Consider the following 23,454-nt stretch of genomic DNA (forward strand, 5'->3'; position numbering starts at 1 on the left):
CTCTTCATACCAGAGGAGAGCTCAGGCTCTAAAATGCTCCCAGTTGGTGGCATGGGGGGATAAAAGGAGAAGTCAGTCCTTTTCACCTTGTAGGGTCTCTTAATGGATCGTATTGCGAACAGCTTACTGCTGTGACCTAGCCGGTCTTCAGACACCTGTGGGGATCGGAAAGAATTGGGCTAGTTGAAGTAAGGCAGAGAAGAGAGTGTCTCTTAGTGTACCTCTGCATGGGTCAGCTTTTGTTGCTTCCCACAGGATCTTGACCTTTTTTGTGTTCTCTCAGAACAGTCGCTCATCACTCGGTGAGAGCAAGTTCCTGAGCTTCTATGCTCCACTTCAACTCCTTTGCTGTTTAAACTGTGGACAGTAGGGTAAATATTTCACAGATGTTTGCTGAACTGTGTTTGCTCTGGGCTCTGAACATATAACACTTTGTACTACAAACGTGTCTGACACCTGCCAATATTTCCCCCACCCCCCCCCCCCCAATGCAGGCACATGTTTCTGAAATATCTTTTAACTCACTGGCTGTGAAAAAGGAGGAAGGGTTCCTCTTCTATTACATTTGTCTTGATCTTATTTTAAAACTATAATCTGAGGATGAGGAATTACAGCATCTATGAATTACCTCACCTCAGAAGCTCATCTTGAGATATACTGGGAATACTGAGTTGCTGGGAATTTAATAGTTACTCAGCATCCTTTGGTGATAGGCAAAAGGATAAAAGGAAAATGTGAAACAGTATGGAACATATAAAATTGGCAGACAGGGAAAGCTTAAACTATTTTATGTCCCTATAACGGGAAAATAGAAAGATTTATGGGGAAGCCTTTCTTTAAAGTTGTCTGAGAAATAATCATAATTTTAATAGTAAAATAAAATTTAAAAGGCTCCGGGGAAGTGTGATTTTTTTTTTTTTTTTTTGATCTCATTGCAGAAATCTGGTACTTTTCTCTGGATCAGTAATGAATACATTTTCTTTTCCTTCTTAGTATCTGGGGCTTCATATGTAAAGGTATGAAAATAAAAACAATGGGGCTCTAGGAAAAATTATTTTAGATGAACTATGACAAAACAAAGTCCTGATGTGTATTTGGTATAAAAATTATATTCTCACTCCCGAAGCATCTTTGTTGTGGCTGCCCTGTGGCCACGGGGTGTCAGCCTGGTACCGCCGCACCGGCAGGCGCTGCAGGGCCAGGGAGCAGGACAAAGCTCGCAGGCTCTCCTGGCTCCATGAAAAATTGAAGGGTATTTATTTTCTGGTAGGCAGCCAGGCTGAAAATACTATCTGAATTGAAAGCCTTTCATGAAACATCTGGGCAGTTAAATTTTGCTAACTTCAAAGATGTCCAGCACCATCCTGACATACTGATTTCTTTCTTCAGTGAAAAATCACTTAGGCTAACATACAAAAGCCTCCGTGAAACTATTTCATGCTAAAATTAATGACCAAAATGTCTATGCTTAATAAAGCAAGTATAACAGAAGTGCCAGTCAATACTGTTAAACTACAACAGGGTCATACTCAGCCTCACAAACTCCTATCAATCGTCCTCAGTGGCCAGTTTCGCAGTGGATTTTTTTTAAGCCCGCATGCTTCATCTCTAGATTTGCCATTCTGTACTTGGTATATGTGTGCAAAATTGTGCCTCTGTTTTTGTTTTCCTTCTCTGCTGGTAATAATAATTAATAACAAAGTCAAGCTTATAGCAGTTAAAAATCTGGTCCTCAACACTGACTTTAAATATAAGGTCTTGTTTTTATTGGTTGATATGGTGTTCTCTGAAATGCAAAAGATTTTGACTAAAAGCACAGCTATGTAAAATTCTTCCCAGATGACTTGATCTGCTCTCAGAGGCATGGGATTATACAGTCACATGCCTAGTAAAATTCACCCCAACGCTTGTACATGAAGCAATAAGAATTTTTTTCTCTCCTCTCTCAGTGTACAGAGTTTTGTACATAGCTAACACAAGTTCACACTAATAATCCTGTTCACTGAGCTGCTTGAGGCAGAAATGTGGGTGCTAATGTGTAGGAGATCTGCTTTGATAGTTATCCTTGGGAATGGAAGAATACGCTAATAATTTCCCGGTTCTCATTCAAGTACTTATAATATGGTCCAGGTAAAAGTGCATTTTACACATAGTCAAAGAGCATAAAGTGTAAATATACAGCAGGTGTCCTCTCTTATGACAGGCAGCCCTGTCAAAGCACTTGTTCTGGTAAGTGGGAGAAAATACTAACGCTGCTGCTTTATAATGGGCGTTTTTCAGTCAGAGAGATGTAAAATCACATATAACGTACCCGTCCCCACAAGTAACATCAATTCTAAGGACAGAGATTGAGTACAAAGAAAAAGAAACTCTTTAGCAAAATCTGTCGTTGGCTTAACCCGGAGAGTCACCATACATCATTCTTCAGCTCATGGAAACCCTGCTAAAGATCCACTCTATGATTTAACTCTTACTGCACATCTTCACAATCCCAGACCATAGGCCAGGCTGTGCTTTCCAACAGGAATGCTGAACCTCACATCTTCGGTTCGGGAGGCCTGTTCTCAGTCACAGCAGGCTGCAGCGCGGTGAGCGGCACACGCACATGCGGGTGCAGGGGAGGCCCCAGCAGGCACTGTGGGTGGGAATGATCCCACGTGCAGGGAGCTCGAGACATCACTCGACTTCTTACTGAAAGGCTACAGGAAAGAAATATACAGAAGACTATTTTTTTTCTTATGGAATGATTAGATGTATCCTAATTTGAGTCCTCTGGCTGCTCCTGCCATGTACAATAAGAACTAGGCTGGTCTTTTCAAAGCAAAAGCACTAGAGAAATAAGGCAGAGTTTAATTTGCCCTCACGTCAGTAAGGAGAATAAGTTTTAGCTCTGACATTACAGTCTACTTCAATTAAAAACCATTTTATATAGGTGAGTAAATCGCTATGTATAGTTTTATCATGTATTGCATGTCACAGTTTGAAAATACTTTCTTAGCTAAAGAATAGCCCTGGATTAGGAAAAGGCAAGTTTATGGATAATAAAAAGCGGTGCTTTTCCAGGTTTTCCCTTCTTCAAAATTTGAACAAACATCAACTGTTTTAATTAGCCCTCAACACCTCTATACTCTCATTTGAGCTGAAATTGAGGGTGTTTTCTGCAGGTATCTCCCAGTTATTTTAAATAGAGAGCATCTGCAAAGCAAAAGATTCTGTTTTGCAACCTCTCGCCAACCAAGCAGCACTAAAAAATGTTTTTGCTTTGGTTCTATTGTTCTTTCGATTTAATTTCTTTAATTCTTAGGAGCAAAAGGACTTAAAATCCATTTAGTATTTTGACATTTGGCAAGTATCTCCCAGCGGAAAAAGCCAGTGCTCTCAGTAGGTGTGAATTAGAGAAGCCCCTCAATGTCTAGAGAGGGTTTATGTTAGCTGTGAATTTGGGCTTTGGTGTTTCTAGCACCATTTCTGCAATTAATTTCATATAAACATGGCTGCTTGCCTGGGGAAAGCCACAGCCTGGGGGGAAGCTAAAGCAAAGTTGCCGGGCCTGGGCCTTCTATTTGTAGACCACACGTGCCAATTTCCCTCCTAAAATACAATTGTTACATTTACAACACAAATCTGAGCTGAAACTCCAACAAAACTGGGAACCAAGCCGTTCAGCGTTACCTCCAGCAGAAAGCCCGATAAACACAGTCCTGCAGTGTGCTTTTCTGTGGCCACACTCCAATTTCACATCAAACAAGTCTAGCAAGTGACAGGTCACAACATCCGCCTTTAAAATACCAGGGAAAAGAAAGCTTCTTCACCAGCAATCAGATAAACCAAACCAAACCCAACCCCAAAAATTCTGAGGAGCCTTGAAGCACGGTGTTGGCATGCTGAAGGCAGCTGGCGGTCGGGTAGGCAGCCCACGTTCAGCAGCGGGTGTTCTTCCAGCCATTCTTTGTGTTTGAATAGGGACCGCCTTGCTGTCTAGCTCTTAAGCCCAATCCTAAAAGTTTTCTGTTACTTCGAGTCTCTTGGGTAGGAAAAAAACCCCAACCAACCAAACGAAAACGAACATGCCACTGCATTTCAGTTCTGGGTTGCTAAGGCTGGGGAGGAAGACAGAACGAGGAATAAGCTCACAGGTTTCCTTGCTTTACCAAAGGCACTATCAAATGATAAGGTTATTCTGGGATGTGACATTACCACGGAGCAGCTGGCCTGTACAAGGTGATACATGCTTTTTAGCCTATGACAAATGGGAGGTAATCCAAGTTTTGTTCTTACAAAAAAAATTTGAAAAAAAAATAAAAAAAATCAGTCTGGTCTAAGTAACTGAGCTGTCAGAAAGTTCCCTGACCAGCAGGAAAGTTTCTCACCATCTGCCCCTACAATTTCAAAGTGACAGGCTCACAGCACTCGCTATGATTTTGACAGTGCTTGACTTTGCCGTTTTAATAAGTTGGCTTCCAAAGGAAAGCTTTTCCTGTTCAGTGAAATCTCTTATAGGGGCCCATAAAGCCTTTCACCTATTGAGAAGTTAAATTCAGCTTTTGAAATTTTACTCGTGGGATTGTGGAATGAGACTGTAGGACTCATTCAGAGTTTCAGACTACGGGAGTTACATGCAAGCTGGAGGAATCAGTTAGTGTCAGAAAGATTTGACATTAAAGTAAGTGAAGGTTTATTATTATTACTTTATTATAATTATTTTAATCATTTCTGGCTATAAAATTATGAGCTATGTGCTGCCTATTGGCCCCATAAGACTTTCTGACCAGTTACAAGAGCCAAACCGAGACATCAATACCGTAGGCTTAATGTCCTATGGCTACGTGGGATTACGAGTGTCTCTGCTCTCATTTAAAAGGCCGCTTGTTTCATTTTAAAGTCTCTAGGCCTTGTGGAGGGACTGGAAGGCAAAAAGGCCCACCATGACAGTAACCAAGTGCACTGGATTCTGGCTTGCCAGCCTGGATCTGCTGACAGGACACAGCTGCTGCCCGGTGGGAAGCGACTTGGGTACCGCGCCGATGCGCACACCCGCAGCCCCACACCAGCCCTCCAACCAGGGCTCAGGGAGCAAGGGGTGACACCTGGCTCCGCTGTCCCCATCCCTGTGCAGGGACTGGCCTCCCCAGTGCTCTTGCTCCGAGGTTGATGGTTTGCTCCCAGCTGACACCCAGGCCCGTCCTGTGTCTGATGGCAGCGGCGTGCTCGGGACGTTGCTGCCCCATCGGCAAACCCCACCTGCAGTCAGAAAGGCTGGCAGGAGCAGGTGGAGGGAGGAGACCGAGACAAACCCATATAGGTCTGTTTTATAAACCACGAAACAATCACTTTCATTGCAGGAGGCATCTTTCCTACAGCAGGTAAAATTACAGCACGAGGAGCATTCACCTGGACCACATACGCGATCGACAGAGCATCCTGGGCAGCTTCGTCAGGCTGAAGAAAACACACAGCTCCAGAGAGCCTCAGATGAACATGTCCAAAGCACATGAATATCCCTAGTGTTTTCTTCATATACTTAGCCATGCATGTATCCCCTACAGAGCCATAGGTTGCTAACAGATGTGGAGTGTGCGATAGGGGTAGACAGAGCATCACAGGAAAAGCGGCGAACCCATCACCTGTATGGGAGGCCAGGGAACAGCCAGGAAGGATTGTTTTCCTTTTATTGTACAAAGGGCAACAACACCGAAACACACTTTTTCCTCAGGCTTTGCTGCCTAATGGAAGCAAGAAGGAAGAAAAAAAAAAGATTATACTCAAACGATGTCAGGAAAACTTCAGCTGGGGACGGAAGGCGAAGCCAGCACACAGGGGAGGGTTATCCACCACTATCTCTTTCTTTTCTGGCCAGCAAAATTCTCTCACCTTTTTTCCTTAAGATCCTGTTTGAGGGCCTCTTCAAGATCCAAGCTCCAAACCTTATGTAGGGCTGTAGCAGATGACTTGCTACAGAAGAACATATCAAAGTTTATGGGTAGGTCTTCATTAAAAAGTATGCTTAATTTTATTTTTTTTGTTTAAACTTTTACCTTGCAGAATGAAAGCAAGAAGACATTACTATGCTTAAGAGAACACGATTTCAGCAGAAAAAAGTGGAAACAAATAACAGCTGAACCTGAAATAAATCTACTTCTACTAGGTTAAAGCCTACTGAAATAAACCCCGGGGGAGGAGGAAGAGGAGGAGGAGGAGGAGAGGCTGCAAAGACTTCTGGGGATGGGAGGGCTATAAAAGGTGAAGCAGCAGCAGAGCTGGGTGCTTCAGAGCTTGTTGATAGGAGGGCAGGAGATGTACTTGGAGCTAAAGGAAGGAAAAGGTAAACTGCTTTGTGCTTACCTGGCTTAAGCTGATATTTTTCTTCTGTTGTATAAGAAGTGTAAACTGGAAAATGAGATCTCTATCTTCCAAGGTCCCTAGGACCCTTTCTGCCTTTGCATGGACACTTCCATCTCCTGGCCCGTCAGTGGTTATGTGCTGTTAGCAGTTTAGGTCTGTGTTTGTTTAACCTGTATGTTTGCTCGTAGTCTGAACTAAGGGTTTCCCTATCTTCCTCTGTCCTGTTTTGGCATCCGAGACTGTAGCTGGCCAGAAATCTTCTCATTTCATTAGGGCTGGCTTGTACTAGTACATAATACTGCAAGATGCCTCTTGTAAGGAAGCAGTTGTAAGCTCCTCTCTTCTTTAGACTTCAGTTTCTGCTCCCTGCTGCTGTACTGCATTATTGTGTTAAAGAAAGAGGTGTTTAATTAAGGAATGAATAGTAAAACATCTAATAACTGTAAGGATGAGTTGCCATGTGGGATATCTTGACCACAAATCCTAGCTGGGATTTCCTGTGAATAGCAGGGAAAATGCCTTGCTCAAAGTTAGGGGGCCTTGTTGCTGCAGTCTCGAACAGTGAGTTGGGGACAAATGTGTGTGGGGCTCTGCACAGCTGATGTACTTAATATTAGCTTCCATGGAGTGTGTTTATCTACTATTTTTTTCTTATTCAGTGGGGTAATCCACCTACTTAAAAGAGGGTTTATGGTGCTAGATGAATTAATCCTAGTAATGTGCTTTTATAGCACTGCCTCACCTACTACAGAACAGTTAATGATCAGCCACTCCTATTGCTTGAGTCAGGCTTTCAGCAGACCATTCGGCTTTCAATTTATGCTTTTTAGATGTTGTAATGTGTTTTCCTGCTTGATACATTTTCCTTTGCTCCTAGTAGCCTTCAAAACCCTCAGCAGGTGGGTAAAATATCCCAAAACAGAGGAGGTGAGCCTCATATTTATGAGGGAACGTGCCCTTCCACAACCAGCCACACAGCTATGTTCTAGCTAGCTATGCAAAGGCAGGTTTGATCTGAGGAAGGCTCTTATATGTACAACTCAGCAGAAAACAGAGCCAAAAAGAAGCCATCTGTGCAGCTGGCACACATCCAAAGGGAATGGTGTAAAGGTTGTCCTAATGGCTCACCTGTTGTACTGCCTAATGAGCTGCTCCAGTGCTTCCCAGCAGCTGCAGGTCAGAGGGTGATGGTGCAAGAGGAACGACTAGGAGCTGAGCGCATGGGAGAGCCCTGCAGACACCCTTCTCAGCTCAGGTGCATGCAGGTGAATCCACTCATGGTGATGATTGTGCATCTCATAAGCTCCAGCTTCTCCTGGTCTTGCCTACCACCTCTCTTCAGCTTCCTCTAAATATTATTTTCCTTTTTCCTCCCCCAAGCCCAGAAGGCAGTGAAGTACACGCAGTATTACCAAGGGTCTAGTCTGCAAAACAGGATGCCACTGACACAAGACAAGGTCAAAAGATGGTACTCTTCCTGAACTTTAAATCCTCTGAACCTATTTTTAGGAAAAGCTGTGGGTTTGGTTTTTTGTTAACCAGCTTAACACCAATAGACCCAGCGTTTACCTCATTGACCGACAAAGATGTTCTGCCTAAGGTTTGGGTCTCTAGGAAAAAAAACCCTGGCCCTAAGCCTCACATGAACATAGTTCTCAGCTAGCTGAACCTGAGCACTTACCAAAAGGCATTTGTGGCAGACAAGTGATGTGCTGTGACTGCAATCTGGTACTGGCATATCTGGTAGGAGCATGTTGTGCTGCCTTTCTTCCATGAGAAGTAGTGAGGGCTAGACGGTGCCTTGTTCTGCCCTACCTCCAGTGCTGCACCAGCTCTCCATCACTAACAGCACTTGCACAAAGCAGTTTAGTTTTAGTTTTCTTAGTTTTCCCTGGGCGCCATTGTGAGCACACCCACAGGCATCTTTAATCACACTTAATGCCCACTCTTTGCTACATAGCTTAAGAAAAGCTGAAGCTACAAGAGGCAGGAGGATGTACGGGAAGGAAAGAACCATTTCAATTTTAACGGCAACGGTAGACAGAGCCTAAACTTCTTAAACTATATAAAAAAATATATGGATAAAAATATGTAACTTAAACTAAGGGCATGAAGCCAGAAAACCAAAGGACAGCAAGTCAGAGGGACAGTTGCAGCTTGCTGTTTGAAGGGTCCTCAGCTGCTCTGGACCAAAGTGAGAAGCTCCTGCTGCAGGAAGGGTGCCAGGCCCTACACTGTCTGTCTGGAGCTGAGAATTGGACTGGTGATTGAAATGGTGAGAGGTGGCAGAAGCCAGCAGGTTTGAAGTCTCATTTGTAGGTGAAAAACTGCACTGTGGAAGCAGAAAGATAGAGCAAAGAAAACCTCCAAAACACTGATTCACTGGCCGGCAAAGAACTCTTCAGAGACATATAAATACAACTTCACACTTTAATATGTAAACCACTCAAGAAAATAAATTATGCTACATGGGCAAAGTGGTAAAAGGCCTTAAGAAAATTGAAAAAGCTTACAGTAATGAAAGATTATTCCCAGTGCAATAGAAGAAATGCATATCATGCTAAGTGATGGTGCTTTGTCAGCTTTGTGTGTGAAAATAAGCAAAGTAAGCAGCAAGACAAAGCAGGTAGGCAGAAGGGCTGGCTGGAAACACTGTTTACCTTGGCACTCTAAAGTCAGCAACAGGTTGATGGCTACACTTAAGGTAAGTCATATCTCCCTATTTTCCAACCAACACTGCTTATATCAGAGTGATTTTTTTTTTTAATATGCTACTGCACAGCTCCAGAACTGGAAACTGATTAATTCTTGACAGGCAAAACAGCCTCCTAACAGGGCAGTGTAGGTGGCTCTGGGGATTACAACACAAAGAGCTGAATCTAACGTGTTACTGAGGTGCTTGGTTAGGATGAAACGATTCAAGACACTTTAAAATCCCTGGCAGATACTGTTTTCATGCTGTGTATTCTCACGTGATTTAGCATCATTCAGAACCACCAGCATTTGCTGTAGTCAGCGAGGCCAGATTTCATCATTAAGTACATTGGGCAGGACTAGTTTATCTCACTCCCAGGAGCTGGTGCCTAGGTCCAGCTCCCATGCTCTGGATCCGACCTAAAAGACTAATCCTTTGCACAGAATGATGCAGGAACGCTACAGTCTTCCAGGAATGGATGATGAAGGATGAATCCCTCTGCTTTCCTTCCTGTCCTTTTGTGGGCTGAGCCTGTACTTGCCAACAGGTAAGTGATGAGTTCTTGAACTGACACCAGACAGAAGACCAACCTGTTCAAATACGAGGGGGTCTACAGGGAGGGGAAGAACAGTCTTCGATATTTCTGCAGTGAAGTAGGAGTGTCCTCAGTCAGGGTTACAGGAACAGCCACAAGCAGGTCACCAAAGGTCTGCTCAGCCCCAAATCCTGCCTCTGACAGTGGCCAACAGCAGATGCTTTGGGAAACATAAAGCGAAGATAAGCATTAAATGGTATACTCTCAACTTTCCAACTGCCTTGGGCTTAAGTCCTGGCAGCAGAGGTGATGGTATGTATTTGACAGCTTTCTTCCCCAAGGGTTTCTTTTGGGAACTGCGTGAGCTTCCAGACAGTGCTCTCTGGCAAGAAATTTTGCAGCTCAACTAATACTGGTGTGGAAGGATGCTCTTGGTTGTGAAGCTGCCACGTGCTAGTTTCATTTGATGCCATTCAACTCGTACTATTGGGAGTGCTTAGTTACTCCCTGATAGCCTTTCTACCTTCCATCAGTTTGGGCTTCTCCAATTGCCCTGCCCACTCCAGGCTGAACAAAGCTCTTAATTGAATACAGATGCCTCCTTCCTTAGGAGGCTGGAAGGACTAACCCTTCCTGAAAAGCCTTCTGGTTTCCTAGAGTATGCCACTCCCTACAAATGCACGGACAACTCGGCACAAATACAGCAACTGTGCCAGCCTGCCCTCTTTATGCCCAATTATAGCCTATCAAAGAACGAGGATGCTCATGAAATGTCAAGTGCCTGTATCAAATGCTTGTGACTTGGTTTGTGCTTCACTCAAATGCTGCCAAATCAGAAGATGAGTGTAGCTGACTGCTGCAGGGACAAGGGGAAAGCATGGTGGCTGCATTTTACTCCTGAGGTATTGCAATTAAGACCAAAAGGGAATTTGAAGAGGAGGTCTGTCTTACACTAATGGGTCTCTGAAAGAAAATAGCAGTAGACAAAGCAATGAGAGCAAATTAGTTGCACCTGTAGCTGACACCTGACAGTACATTCAAGAATTATGACCAGCTGTGCACCTAAAGGAGTGAGCGGGGCAGGCTGTGATCACTTGAATGACCCTGGAGAAACCACCTCTGTTTCAATTCTGCTGCAAAATAAAGGTAACAAGGCAGAGCCAGTATAGTAAAGCTTTTGGAAAAACATTCAGGAGATGTAAAGTATGACAGAGCAGTTATGGACTCTTGTGGATGCTGGACAGCCTGCCAAGATGTGGCTTAGTGAATGGGCAGTAATCTTATTAAGTGCAGGTGGTGCAGTAAAAGCACACTGAAGTGCTGCATGTTAATGTACAAAAAGCAGATGACTAATTTCCACCCCCCCTCCACGCATGCTACCATGAATGCCACCTGAATTTATTATTGCCATTTATAACAGCAGCATTAGACATCATGAGAACTTTCAGTAATGGCAGACGATCAGCAAAACGGCATGGGAAAAAACCCTGTTAGCTCATCACAAAGGAGCACATGGATAGGTGGGAAAAGCTTCCCCCGCACTGAATCCTTCATCCCAACTTTTTTGGAACATAGAGATCAGCAGTGCTGGGTCAGACCAAGTTTTCATCTGTCCTTTATGCTTCCTCTGTCAGAGGGCAAAACCTGATGCCCAGAGAAACAAAGAACAGCATGGCCAGTTAGTGATACCTCTTCTGAAAACTCCCAGCTATTTGTTTTACTTTGGAAATTGCTCAGTCGGGCATAAATTCTATATATTTATTAAGAGCCAGTAAACTTCTCAGCTGTGAACCTTTCCAGATTAGCTGGGAACTCATGCAAGCCCTTCGCATCCCTTGTGTCACGTGGCAAATTCTGCAGCTTGACTGCTCTGCGTGGGCAGCCAGGCTGATGAGGCCTGAAAAACAACTTGGAAGGAATGGAAGTTCAATGGGCAGAACTGCTGGATTCCTGTTTGGTGCCTGTGCTCCCAGGTTTATGGCAAGCTTTTGAAACGAGGGGAGAATGTAGTTCTGAGAAGTTACCTCCCTGGCCCATACCTTGTGTTAATGGGCTGGGAGGGTGAGCAATATCAAAACAAAACCCATGGATCTAGAAGAGAACAGCCAGGTCATCAAATGCTGCCCCTATAGTGCATTATGTGCACTATATACATTGCAGCTTATGTGGCAAGTGTCTGTCTTACAGGTGCATGGCATGTGTGCTCCATGTACCGCTACCCAGAGCAGGCACAGACCCCTTCCCGGAGCTCTACAGCAAGCTCAGACCAACACCACCTACTGTAATTTCTAGCCAATAAACAGCAGAAAAGATTAAGGGTGAGTCATTTCATGGCTTCCAACAAACTTCGAGGCACCAGCTTCCTTGCCTCTCTGCTCAGCTACAGAGGAGCAATCGGTTCTATTAACACTCAGGAAAATTCTGGCCAGCAACCCCGGCCCTGCCCTTCAGTCCTCTCCTCACCGTCAGGCATACTGGAGAGGCCTAAGAGGAAAGGAAAGCAAGTCTTTAGCTTAATTACCCAATTATCTTTAGATAATTACCTGATTACCTTTTGATGCAGTAATTTTTATTTCTTATTCCTCCTATCTTCTTAATGAATTAGCTTCTACAAAACAAACCTTGCTGTGACTACAGCAAACAACCAACCAGACCCCCCTAGCAGATCAAAAACCCCATTAAGTGCAGCCGTCAGCCTCTCCAGCTCGTTACCTTTGCTAGCCTTGGGAACCTGAGGAAGGCAAGGTGCAGCTGTGGGAGCTGCAGTCCTTCAGTGGCTGCAGCACCTGCAGGAGAGATGCGCTCTGCCCAGCAGGCCAGAAATCACTTCAGTGTACTCCAAAAAAAAAAAAAATACTGCCCTTGGCCAGCCAATATGAAAGGGGAACAAAGCTGGGGTGGACCTACCTCCGCAGGCCAGCCTGAGGGAGGCAGGAAAGTTCTGTGCACCCCTCAGACAGCTATGAAGCAGAGGCAAAACTTAATCTGAAAAATGAGTAGCGAGTATGTGAGTACTTACACTTGGTGGAGGTTGTTTTAGTGCTGTCAGATGCCTTACGGACCACAGGACCAGCGACACTGCATCGTACCCCCTGCAAGGCAATGCAGGAATGGGGAGGATTCACAGAGCTTCCCTGGGGGCTCCTTAGGAGCCCCCTTTCTTTATACTGCCTATGGGGAAAGGCATCCTCATCTAACAGACTTTTATCACATGATGAGATCTGTTAATTATTTAAAAACTAACCCCAGACACTCCACAATTGAAAATGTAGATGTGGTATAATTGGCACAGGGATCCACAGCACTTTGCAAGCAGGCTGTAAGTCTAATGGAGGACCCAAACGAGAAATCTAAAGAAATCTCTAATATATAGCACACAACTAACAGCTGGGAGGTGGGGGATAATCACATCTGATCACCCAGTCAGAATTAACAGCTTATATTTAATGACTAAGATGCAAATTTAATCATATACTCTTAAACTGCTGCTAATTGTAGGGGGATTTTTTTTATCCTGCAGCTAATTTGACTACTCAGCATCAATACCTGGAATACCATGAAATCCTCATTATAGAGCCATAACTTAAAAAAATATGAATCCCCACGGGTAATAAAGAATTCTTCTTTAAAAATGTTAAAGGCAAGAAAATTTCTTAAGAAAATCCTCCCTGTGAAGTGTCATCACCTGGCTGCTTATCTGAAATTTCAGAGCAGCCAGAATGGAGTGGGGGAAGAGACCGTCCCCTGGCGTGGCTGCTCAGACCTGTGCAATACAGAGGGATGGCACCCAGCCTGCTGATTTTATCTGATGGTGATGGCTGTTCTTCTTTAAAGCTGAAAACCAGAGCTGCTATCTACAGGGAATCTACCCTCCCCCCATTTAGCATCTTGAAATGGTACCTCAGATACTGCTGTCCAGGCTGTTACACAGCTGGTCCCCGTGTGTTCCGTGACTCTCTCTGACTTCCTGAGTATTTTTTGAAAGTTAATTTTGTATTTTTTTAATCTTGAAATCCCTAAACAGGCCAGTACCTGGCTGACACAGAGCTTCATTGTTCTACTGTCTGCTGTCCCAGCAAAAGAGACTGGCTGGAGATCCTTCGTATTGTGGGGTAAGGTCCTTGCTGTTCTGGAACATCCTTCAACATGAGACAAAAACACATACCGCATCCAGGAGACGGTACTGGGCTCCTCTGCAGGCCAAAGGACAGACTGCTGGGTATGGGAAAGGACTTGAGATGAATCAGCAATACAATATAATGTTTTCATTGTAACCTGTGCCCTGCCATGCTGTGGGGGTGGGATGCAGGACCTACATCTGGGAACATTTGTTGCTGCAGAACAGCCCAGCGGGATGTTGTAGCTGTATGGCCTACTTACAAAAGAAATAGTAAAGCTAAACAATTATAAAGGAGCCTTTACAATTCTGTTGTCCAATGTTAACTTCTCTCTCTGAATCACATCTTTATCTTCTTGGTTTAATTTTTCTCTAGAGCTGGGATACATTAGCATAATCATTCTTGCATCTTCTGATGTTCAAATTTTCTTCTTGGCCTCCTGCAGCCTTGATCCAAAAGCTTTTCATATTTCTACCAGAAATCAAGATTTTTATGTAAGCAGCAGTAAGGGATTTAGTTTGCATTTATAAATATACAATAGTCTCACTACTCCGGCTGCTAGTGCAGTGAATCCTGACATACATGGGTTATATTCTCTTAGCTAAAGGCAGAAGCATAAGTTAACTGACAATGAATTATCCTATCATAGGGCCTGCAGGATGGGGATTATTGCTACTAACACACTGTTTTATCCTGCATGCCATACACGGAGCCAACTTCAGTTAGCAGATTTGGAACACAGGCAAGCGATAACATGTAAATTAATTAGGTGACACCTCAAAACCCAAAGTGTGTGTGTGTGTGTTTGGTATCTCATTCGTTTCAATAAGAATTTTGCCTGCAGGAGAAGTATTCTCATGCAAATGCTGTTATATCATTTTAATGGACCAAAAACCTAAGGGGATTCAGGAGTGGCAAGCAGCCACCTTACAGATACCTCACTGCAGAGTACACACCTTGGATTATCAACCCAGAGCTAATAGATGCTGGCCTATCCAGTGACAGGCGTATAAAGACTGTGACCTTGAAAAAACGGGATAAAATAGGGACAAAACTGTAGTTTCACCTGACAAAGCAAATCTCTTCACCAGACTGTAATCTTGAAGTCTGGAAGAACTGAAATATTTTCACCATCCAGGAGTTTAGGTAGCAAAATTAATCCTATTTATTACATTAGTTCTTTACCTAAATGTCTTTGTACAGAAGATGGAAGACTTGGCCCTCGGAGGATTTCCAAGATGTCTTCAGCTGATCTTCCAGTGCTTGTTACTGGAACATGGAAAAAAACCCTCTGATTTTACAAATCAGGCACTTCTAGCCATAGGTTTTCCTTGAGGGGTATCTGTGGGTACACTGCTGAAGAATTAGGGCAATTAAGCACTGTACTGGTTTTCTCTTACCCTATCTGGTACAATCCTGTTTTCAGGGCTCAGAAGGGCTGTCCAGATTTGTCTCTTCTACTAGGCAACCCTTGTTAAGATACCCACCTATGCAGTACTGTCTAGCTTTTGCACACTTTGAGGCCTGATCTGACTGAACAACAGTGATGAGTAGGTCTTCAGTGAATGAAATTAGTGAGTTATGGGGTTGGCCAGACTTCAGCCACCTTACTGGCAAAACACTACTGTTTCTGGCCTTGGTGTGCTGTTTGTGGGTGGGAAGCCACAGAAATTGGTTTGTATTGTGACACAGAGGAACTTGCAGAAATTGTATCTTAAAGAACAAATACAAAAACACTGCTTCTAAGAAATAAGCTGAATGAGACACACCAGAAACAAAGGACATGCAACCTCTTGTAAATGGTCATAATATTTAAAAAAGAATGCCCTGAAGAGCAATGCCTCTGGTTTGCTCCTTACTTCTATGCTACTGGTTTTACTATAATCAAGAGAAATGTTTTTACATCTGATGTCACCACTTTCTCTGTTGAGCCCATTACCTTTCCTCAGGGTAGTAAGTTCAAAGAATTAAAATTTTGCTTCCAAAAATATACCACTGAGATATGTAACATTCTCATAAATTAGCACTTTAAAAAGTACATTGTGTGCTGACTGCACTTACTTTCAACGTCCTTGGCATTGCTTAAGAGCTTTAAAAAAAAATCACAAACATGGCATCCTTTGCATGATAACTTGAAAAGATCCTCTAGAAAAGCACCAACTTTCTACCTCTATCAATTAAACCTGCATAAATTCAGGGAGATGTAGCTGCCGAGAGTCTACTAACAGTTAATGAGGGATTCTGTACAACAGTTGACAACTAAGGCAGTGAGAAAGCAGGCAAAACTGTGTTTGTACAAAGTTTAGAGCAAACTAAAAACCTTACAGACTTCCTGCTGTTTACTTGCATTTTTCCTCCCTGTGTCTGTCATAACTAATTAGTTTCATGTCCTTTGGGTAACAGCATGTTAATTAAATATCAGAAACCATGGGGAAAAGTGGCATGAGATTTTTTTGCTATGCAGTTTAACAGTAAGTGACAAGCACTAAACTTCCACCATCATGTACAAACACTGTAGGATTTCCTTATGACGTTCCCAACCATAAATCCTAATATGCCATGCAAGTATCAGTTCAGTAAAATTCACTGGATGCTTACAAGCAGCACTAAAAAGGGCTACACCTAAAGCAAAATTTAGGAAGCTTCTTCAAAGAGCTGGAAGACAATTTGTAACTAAACAGTTTTATTGACTTTTTTCTTTTTTTTTTTCTTTTTTTTTCTTTTTTTTTGCAAAATAAAAAACACAAAATAACCACCAAGATTAAAGGCCATAGACAGCATTAACCAAATGAACCAGCCACTTGGTTATAGTAGCTGATTACTAGAACAACTGGATATTATTGCATATACCTCAGGTTCATTTATATATCCATTACGGTTTGGCAAGATTACAATCATACAGTAGCTTTGGTTCTGTAAAACCTAGTAGCAATACTTACTTAAAATGTGACAGGTTAACATTTTGTGACAACAGATATTTATCTCAACTTAGTCTTGACACACCTACCCTCCACACTATACATTATCACTGACCAAGAATTAAGGAGACACATTTGCAGCCATCATTTATAGCCCTTCTTTATCACCATACGGTGGTGAATCTTACAGGGGTAGGAATCTCTCACTTGCTTTCTTTACCAAATGTTTGTAAAGCAGCATCTCTTTCCATGATGGGCGGTTTCTACCATCCTGTGGTAGAATCTGCCAAGAATTAGTTCATTCAGAATGCAGGTATGTAGAGGTGTATATGGCTTTCAGTCCAAAGCCTTTCCTGACCTACAGTACTGGGGTTTGACTGCACTGCCTTGCCTTTGAATACAGAAAAAAACACAAACAAACAAACAGCTTTTCACATTGGTATGCTGAGCTGCCAGCACAAAACAATATTAACGAACCTAATACACAATACTACCTTGATTACAGAATTGTGCCTGAGACACCATACAGGATTGCATGTGTATGTTCTACAGTCTACGTATTTTAGTTTTGGTCTTGTAAAAAATGTCTCATTCTTATGTAACCTAGTGTAACACTGCAGCTTTAGAGTAATGGTTGATTAAAAGTCACAAACACACAGGCTATTTGAAAACACTGGAGGCGCTTCCTTTTCTTACACCACTTGTGCAGAATTCCCGCCTTTCTGCCATCATTTTGCCCCCAGCTTTCTGGGAATACCTACTTCCAGGCGAAATATATCATCTACTTAAAAATAATCTACCATTTTGAGCTCTACCTGGGAAAAGCTATTAAAAAATTTGGATCGAACTGAAATGATCTTGTGTGTGAAGACCCTTCTTCATTTATAAAAAGCTGGAACACTAGATAACTCCTGCTTGTTTTTGCAGCCCTTTCATTTGCTTGCACTGAAGCAAAAAGGAACTCGGATGAGGAATGGCTGCATGGTTAAGAATCCCGCAGAACAAGGTAACTGCCATGCAGTAATTCAAATGCAAGCAGTATAACTGCTTTTTGCATTCAGATCCATACTTGTATAAGGATATAAATTAATAAGCCCTTCTAAATGATTTTTAGAAATATCCTCCTTGATCTAGATATATGAAACCTCTGAATACTTAGAATCATTAGATTTCACATGGCCCACACAGTCATAATTATTTGCACTTACATGGCAAATATTAGAAATACATTTGCCTGCAGTTGAACAGGTAATTATACTGCCTATTATTCAGCTGAGCAAAGATCAAGCACTCTATATTTTGTAGTTATTGGATCTTATTCTAACCCTTTACTTTAGAAAGGGGAAATAACCATCTAATTATATTACCAGTGCACAGTACTTATTTTAAAAAAGACAACCTATACTAGGCAACTAGATTTTTTCCTAAGATTACTTTTTCTGAGATACTCTAAAAGCGGTCTCTTATGGTTGACGATTGTCTATTTCACTGTACTGACATAGTAAAAATAGTTAAAATCTAATTACAAAGCTGCTACATGGTTATTTTGTGTCTGTAAAATAAAATGGTATCCAGAATTTTATCTGAAAAAAACACACCAGACAGTATAAAAATATTTCCCAACTGGAGATTGAAACATTAATGCTGGAATTATTTTTTTTATATATAAAAAGAAATGTAATAATGGTAGACATTTATCTGCTTACTAGCCAAAAATATACATGTGACTTCAAGGAGCTGTTCCAGGCTCACTTTCAGTGAGCTTGTGCTTTTGACCTTAGCAATAATAAATGCACGTGTGGAACAAAGTTTCCTGAAAACCTGAACTACATCTTATTTCTAACCGTAAGACTAAATTCTGACACTGGCTATGGTTTTCCACTTATTTGCTTTGTTCAGGCAACTACAGCAGAGGAATTCCAGAAGCACCACTTCCGCTTTGAATGGTGTTTATTCAGTGCAACATCTTCCTTTTCTCTTTCTTTTTTAACTCGCTGGTAGTGATCTTCTTCTTTTAAATACCACACAGGCGGCCACCGATGCCTCTCAAAATATTCTTGATTATCTGATTAAAAAAAATAAAATCAAAAAGCCCTCAAACAAGCCAATAAGATACACAAATCCCAGAAACGCCTTGAGTATCCGCAAAAAGCCATGCTGCTAATCATTCATCCAGTCTCCACATTAGCTGTCTTATCAGGGATTCCCCCAGTTTCTTTGTATACCTTACTTAGTATGAAAAGACTTTGAAAGTAGTCATGCTCAACAGGCTTCGGTCCACCAAAGAGTGGCTTGTAAAAAAAGCAAGCCCTTTACAGAGTGCATTTTTCATTGTGGAGCCTGAAAATAGCTCCGTTCCTTTTAGCATTGCTGAAATAGGTAAAGAGCATAATGCTTGCCCAGGAATCAGGCTAATGATTATGACCTTTCTTTACAGATAAAAATTTATGAATGCTACTCAAGATAGCACGGAGGTTCAGTCTCATGGCTTAGCTATCTGAGCTCATCTTTGTCTTCCTGCTTAATCAACTGGGTGTGGACAAAGAAGGGGAAGACCCATGAAAACTGAGGGGGAAAGTTGCCCGTACCTGAAGATTTAGCTTTGATTTCCTTGCGGAATTTGGAGCAAACACTGTTGTAATTGGTGCAGATGTAGTGCAAGCACCAAGCTGCCAGTTGGTTAGCATTATGAAACTGCAAAGAAAAACAAAGAGCTTATTTCATTTCCTGAGGTTATCATTCATTTTGCAGCCCCAATGAACAACTAAAGCTAGAACCGTCCCCAGCAGATTGTATCTGGCAGCACTCTCCCAAGCACACAAGGAAGCTTTTGAGGCTGAAGTGGCATTTAGGTGCCCTAGACCTTGTCACACAGTTCTGCTGGAAACAACCTATGGCCCAAAAGGCTCATGAAAAGGTGCTTAGTATGCACAGCATCTGGTCAACTGCATTCAGTCCCACACAGGATCTGAACCCAGGGCACGCTGGACCTGAATTTTCTGGTATGATTATACAGTCATATATCCCTATCAGTTACTGCAAACCCTGCGCTGAAGTAATTCCCTGGAAACCTACGCTTGTGGACAGAAATCAAGTATTACTGAAAACTCAATACAAAATCCTGTACAAGCTTCCTGTGGTCATAAGGAAGCACAGCTGTAACACAAGTCAAATTGCATAGCATGTGTATCTATTTTGGCATTTTGACTACGATGATCTTCTCAGGTTATAAACACATCATATCAATGTAGGTAATTGGGCACGGAGGATATCCTAACAGTAGTTAAACATATTACTTCTGTCTTCAACCAGGAGAAAAAAAAGAAAACGGAAACATAAAATCAGAATTAAGTGATGCAAGCTGCCTTTTCTTGGAGGGGGTTCAGTCCTGGTTTTGCAAGAGAGGCACTTTAAAGCCAGCTGCAGGATATCTTGCATGGTGGCCAACTTGTGCTGTATTTCAGCGCTACTTAAACCTGAGACTACAAGCCAAGCTGCAGGCCAGACTCATCATTAGCGTGAAACCAAGAATAATAAAATAAATTAAAAAAAAAACCCTTTAATTTGTACTTCTGTATCTGGGAGACTGCTGTATCACTCCTTTTGGAAAACAGAGGTGTGCAGTTTACCTGTGAGCTACGGGCTCTCTGTTTTCATGGTTCATGGACTCAAAAACGACTGAAATATGTTTGAACATAAAGCAGTAGGATTTGTACTCACTCCGAACTATCAGATGACTGGCTCTTAGTAGCCAGTCGAAGCATATAAAAAAGGTTGCCTTTGCAATACAGGTCTAAATATACCTACAAGAACTGAATTGAAAGGAACCCAAGAATCGGTCACCATTACAAAGCTGAACAGCTTCATTACATTGCATTTCATGTTACTGAAGCATGGCCATGAAAACTCCACAATCAAGAAAAACTAAAATATATATTTGAAAGGCAACTTCTCCGAGATTAAATAGACGCTTCACCTTTGAACTAACAGAAACAAACCTGCTTTAAAATAGAAGATAAAACCAGGTTTTCTTGTCAGTCACTCTCAGAACTGCAGACTTTGAGCCACTTAGAAGCAATGCTCAGAACCACTAAGGTGCTGAAAGCGAGTCCTGTAGCTGACCAGAATATCTTTAAAAACCAGTGCACACTGACCTGTGCCAATTCTAGATAGGATAGTACTTCTCCATCTATTGCAACACCGCTCATGGAGGCTTTTGTCAGCTCTTGTACTGCATGCTGTTCTGTTAGAGGAGAAAACTTATGACTCACGCAGGAAATGGTCACATTTCAAGGTCAGATCATACACAGGTAACAAAGAATGAAGGTGGCATGTTCTCCCTCCTCCTAATGTTAACTCTAGTATTGTGCAAGTGTCACATTCACCCAGGTATCTTGAGAAACTTCATATTTGGGAAAGTCAAATTCTGGCCTTTAGAGTTGTGGCTGGAGATTCTGCATTACAGATATATACTGTCTTGCTCCAGTGGAGCACAGTCCATATGAGGATTTGCCCCTTTGCCTCAAGCCAAACTACTTATTTCTGGTTTCACACACAATTCTTATCTCTTTCTTACAGAAAGTGACCCTGCAGTTAATAATCACATATAGAAGGACACATTTCAGCAGCCACTAGTCCCTTTCTGGCAGAATGTATGAGTGTAATATTCAATATAAATTAGAAATATGGATCAGCTGTCTCTCTTGGGTAATGCAAAAGCAGTAGCCAAGGTTTTAGGCACTACTGCATTTGCCATTGCATTGTGGATTTATTAATAAGTATACCCACAGCACTGATACAAAAAAATTCACTTCAGGTCCCCTTCAGATTCTTAGATTAGTAATTTCTAGGGATCCAGATGAATGCTGACCATCTCCCCCAAAGTCATTTCAGTTTAAGAATCTTTAACCCTTTCCTATAACCATTTCCTAGAAACGTAAGAGGTTTGAGTGTTTTTTGGGGAAATGCTGTCAGCTGATTTAATTCTACTGGGTTTGGTTGTTGGTAGTAACCTTTGGACCCGAAATTATTTCAGCACGAATTAAGTAGAATGAAATATTCTTAATACTGTATGTACGTTTATGTTGCAATATTTAAAAAGATACCCAAGACTTTAGTTAAAATGTGTGTATAAAATCAGGCAATAAAGATTTGGTCTGTCAGAACCAGTGAAGACAAGGTACACAGGCCAGATGCACAGGCGAAGGAGAGCTAGGATATGGTCTGTGATCAAATTTTGCCGAAGTGTTGTAATATAAATACATGTAGCTTTGCTTCATCTGTCTCTTGAGTTTTGGCCTTGGCCATGTCTTCAAAACAATGCCAAGTTGCATACACAGAAAGAAACACACAAATAAACAAAAAAAATGAAACCCAGAGGTCTGGGGTATGTATGGATTTCATTTTACAACTAAGTAGCACCTTATCCTGTAATTTTTCTCTAAATATGTAACTTATGTCTTCCTGAAATGAGGGTTGAATCTCCCATTTATAAACCAAAATATCCAATTCCCTTCTAGGCAGTGAAAAGGGATCCAGACAGCATTTCTAAAAGACATGAAGGTCTAGATCAGTTTTGAATTAGCTTAGTTACTCTCTTTGAATAGAAATGTATAATGGAGCACTTCATTCATTATGAAATGGAAATCTGGGGTCCATCCTGTTTTCATGTAAATTAAAAACAACAGAATGGCTATTACAAGACACAGACATTATTGTCAATGCTAAAGAGCAGCTTTACTCTGTTTTTAAAGCAGAGCTTCCTTCAATGTTCTGAGCTGGTTCAGCACAAAACTGAAAAAGGCAAGAAAAAGGCAAACACATTTTTCTAAGTAAAAATATCAATTTCTATTACAATATCCCTTTCAGAAAATAAATATATTTATTTTCCATGACACTTGAGAAAATCCCATGTGTTCCAAAACCACTAAAACATGTTTCAGCCATTGCAGAAGACACTGCATTGGACAATGCCGCAAATTCTTACCTGCTAGCGCAACCAGGTGAGGAAGGCAAAACCGATTTGCCAATGCAATTAACTCAAGTGTGTCCAGTTCCTGACTGGAGGTCAGTTGTTTGGTATACAAGTAATCTAAAACCGCTTGCATGGAAGTCTTGTTTATATTGGGAAGAACTACCTGGAAAAGATATGTAAGAAAAGTGTCTCTAATAATTAAGGATTTCTCATATAGAGGCCGTATTTCACTTCTGTCACTTTGCTGGGTTGTCCTTTTCTCTCTTTAAGTCATTTTAGAAATACAGGGAAAACTTTTTTCAAACAAGAAGTTTTTCATTAAAGTTCAAGAAGCTGCCAACAGGTAAGCATACCTCCAGAGTCGGATCCTTTGCCAGTTTATATACAAGCAACTCGGTACAAAGTTGCTGGAATTGGATCCACGTCAAACAGTGAATCTGCTCAATGCTTTCTAGCCTGCAAATGGACGGTTATGTGGGATACATAAAAGCCACTGAGCATCTTCCATGCCAAACCTCTGCTGGCAGACTTCTTGTGGAATGTAATCTATCTGCTCCTGGCAAGGGATATTCTGGGGATTCTGAGAATAACCAAAGGATAACAAAAAACCCACCCCTCTCGGTCTGTTTATAAACAACCAAATTATCCAAGTAAATGATGGTTGAGAAGGGACTGAGAACTAAAGAAATGAGGCAAAGAAAACTTAAACCATTTGTGCCACACGTGTAATTACTGTAACCACCATGTAATGAAGCTACCAACACTAGGACCAAAGCTATCTAATTTTTCGTCAGCACAACCCTAGCTCCATTTCACTGCAGGGAAGCCTAAAAGAAGAGGAAGGAGAGTTAGAAAGCCTCACTGTAACCTAT

At 41.9% G+C, this 23,454-nt stretch overlaps 1 protein-coding gene and 2 long non-coding RNA genes across 4 annotated transcripts in view; 1 reads left to right on the forward strand and 2 right to left on the reverse strand.

Annotated features, from left to right (window-relative positions):
• Positions 1-1,771: 1,771 nt before the first annotated feature.
• Positions 1,772-8,382, reverse strand: LOC119153448. The gene is made up of 3 exons (XR_005106140.1): positions 6,343-8,382; positions 5,872-5,952; positions 1,772-5,723 (listed from the first exon to the last, which is right to left on the reverse strand). It is a non-coding gene; the product is annotated as an uncharacterized LOC119153448 (long non-coding RNA).
• A 5-nt stretch (positions 8,383-8,387) lies between these two features.
• On the forward strand, positions 8,388-17,034 carry LOC119153449. Its single transcript, XR_005106141.1, has 2 exons — positions 8,388-9,584; positions 13,597-17,034. It is a non-coding gene; the product is annotated as an uncharacterized LOC119153449 (long non-coding RNA).
• Positions 16,412-23,454, reverse strand: part of RHOBTB1 (Rho related BTB domain containing 1) — a 54,487-nt gene continuing 47,444 nt past the window's right edge. For both annotated transcript variants that reach the window (XM_037399995.1, XM_037399996.1), the window contains 4 exons: positions 22,595-22,745; positions 20,763-20,851; positions 19,197-19,302; positions 16,412-18,673 (listed from right to left, as the gene is read on the reverse strand). In XM_037399995.1, the coding sequence (XP_037255892.1) occupies positions 18,504-18,673; positions 19,197-19,302; positions 20,763-20,851; positions 22,595-22,745 (516 nt within the window). In that variant the 3' untranslated portion in view covers positions 16,412-18,503. The remainder of the gene's footprint in view (positions 18,674-19,196; positions 19,303-20,762; positions 20,852-22,594; positions 22,746-23,454) is intronic.

The sequence above is a fragment of the Falco rusticolus genome, chromosome 9, assembly GCF_015220075.1.
Source record: "Falco rusticolus isolate bFalRus1 chromosome 9, bFalRus1.pri, whole genome shotgun sequence".
In the NCBI taxonomy this organism is placed as follows: domain Eukaryota; kingdom Metazoa; phylum Chordata; class Aves; order Falconiformes; family Falconidae; genus Falco; species Falco rusticolus.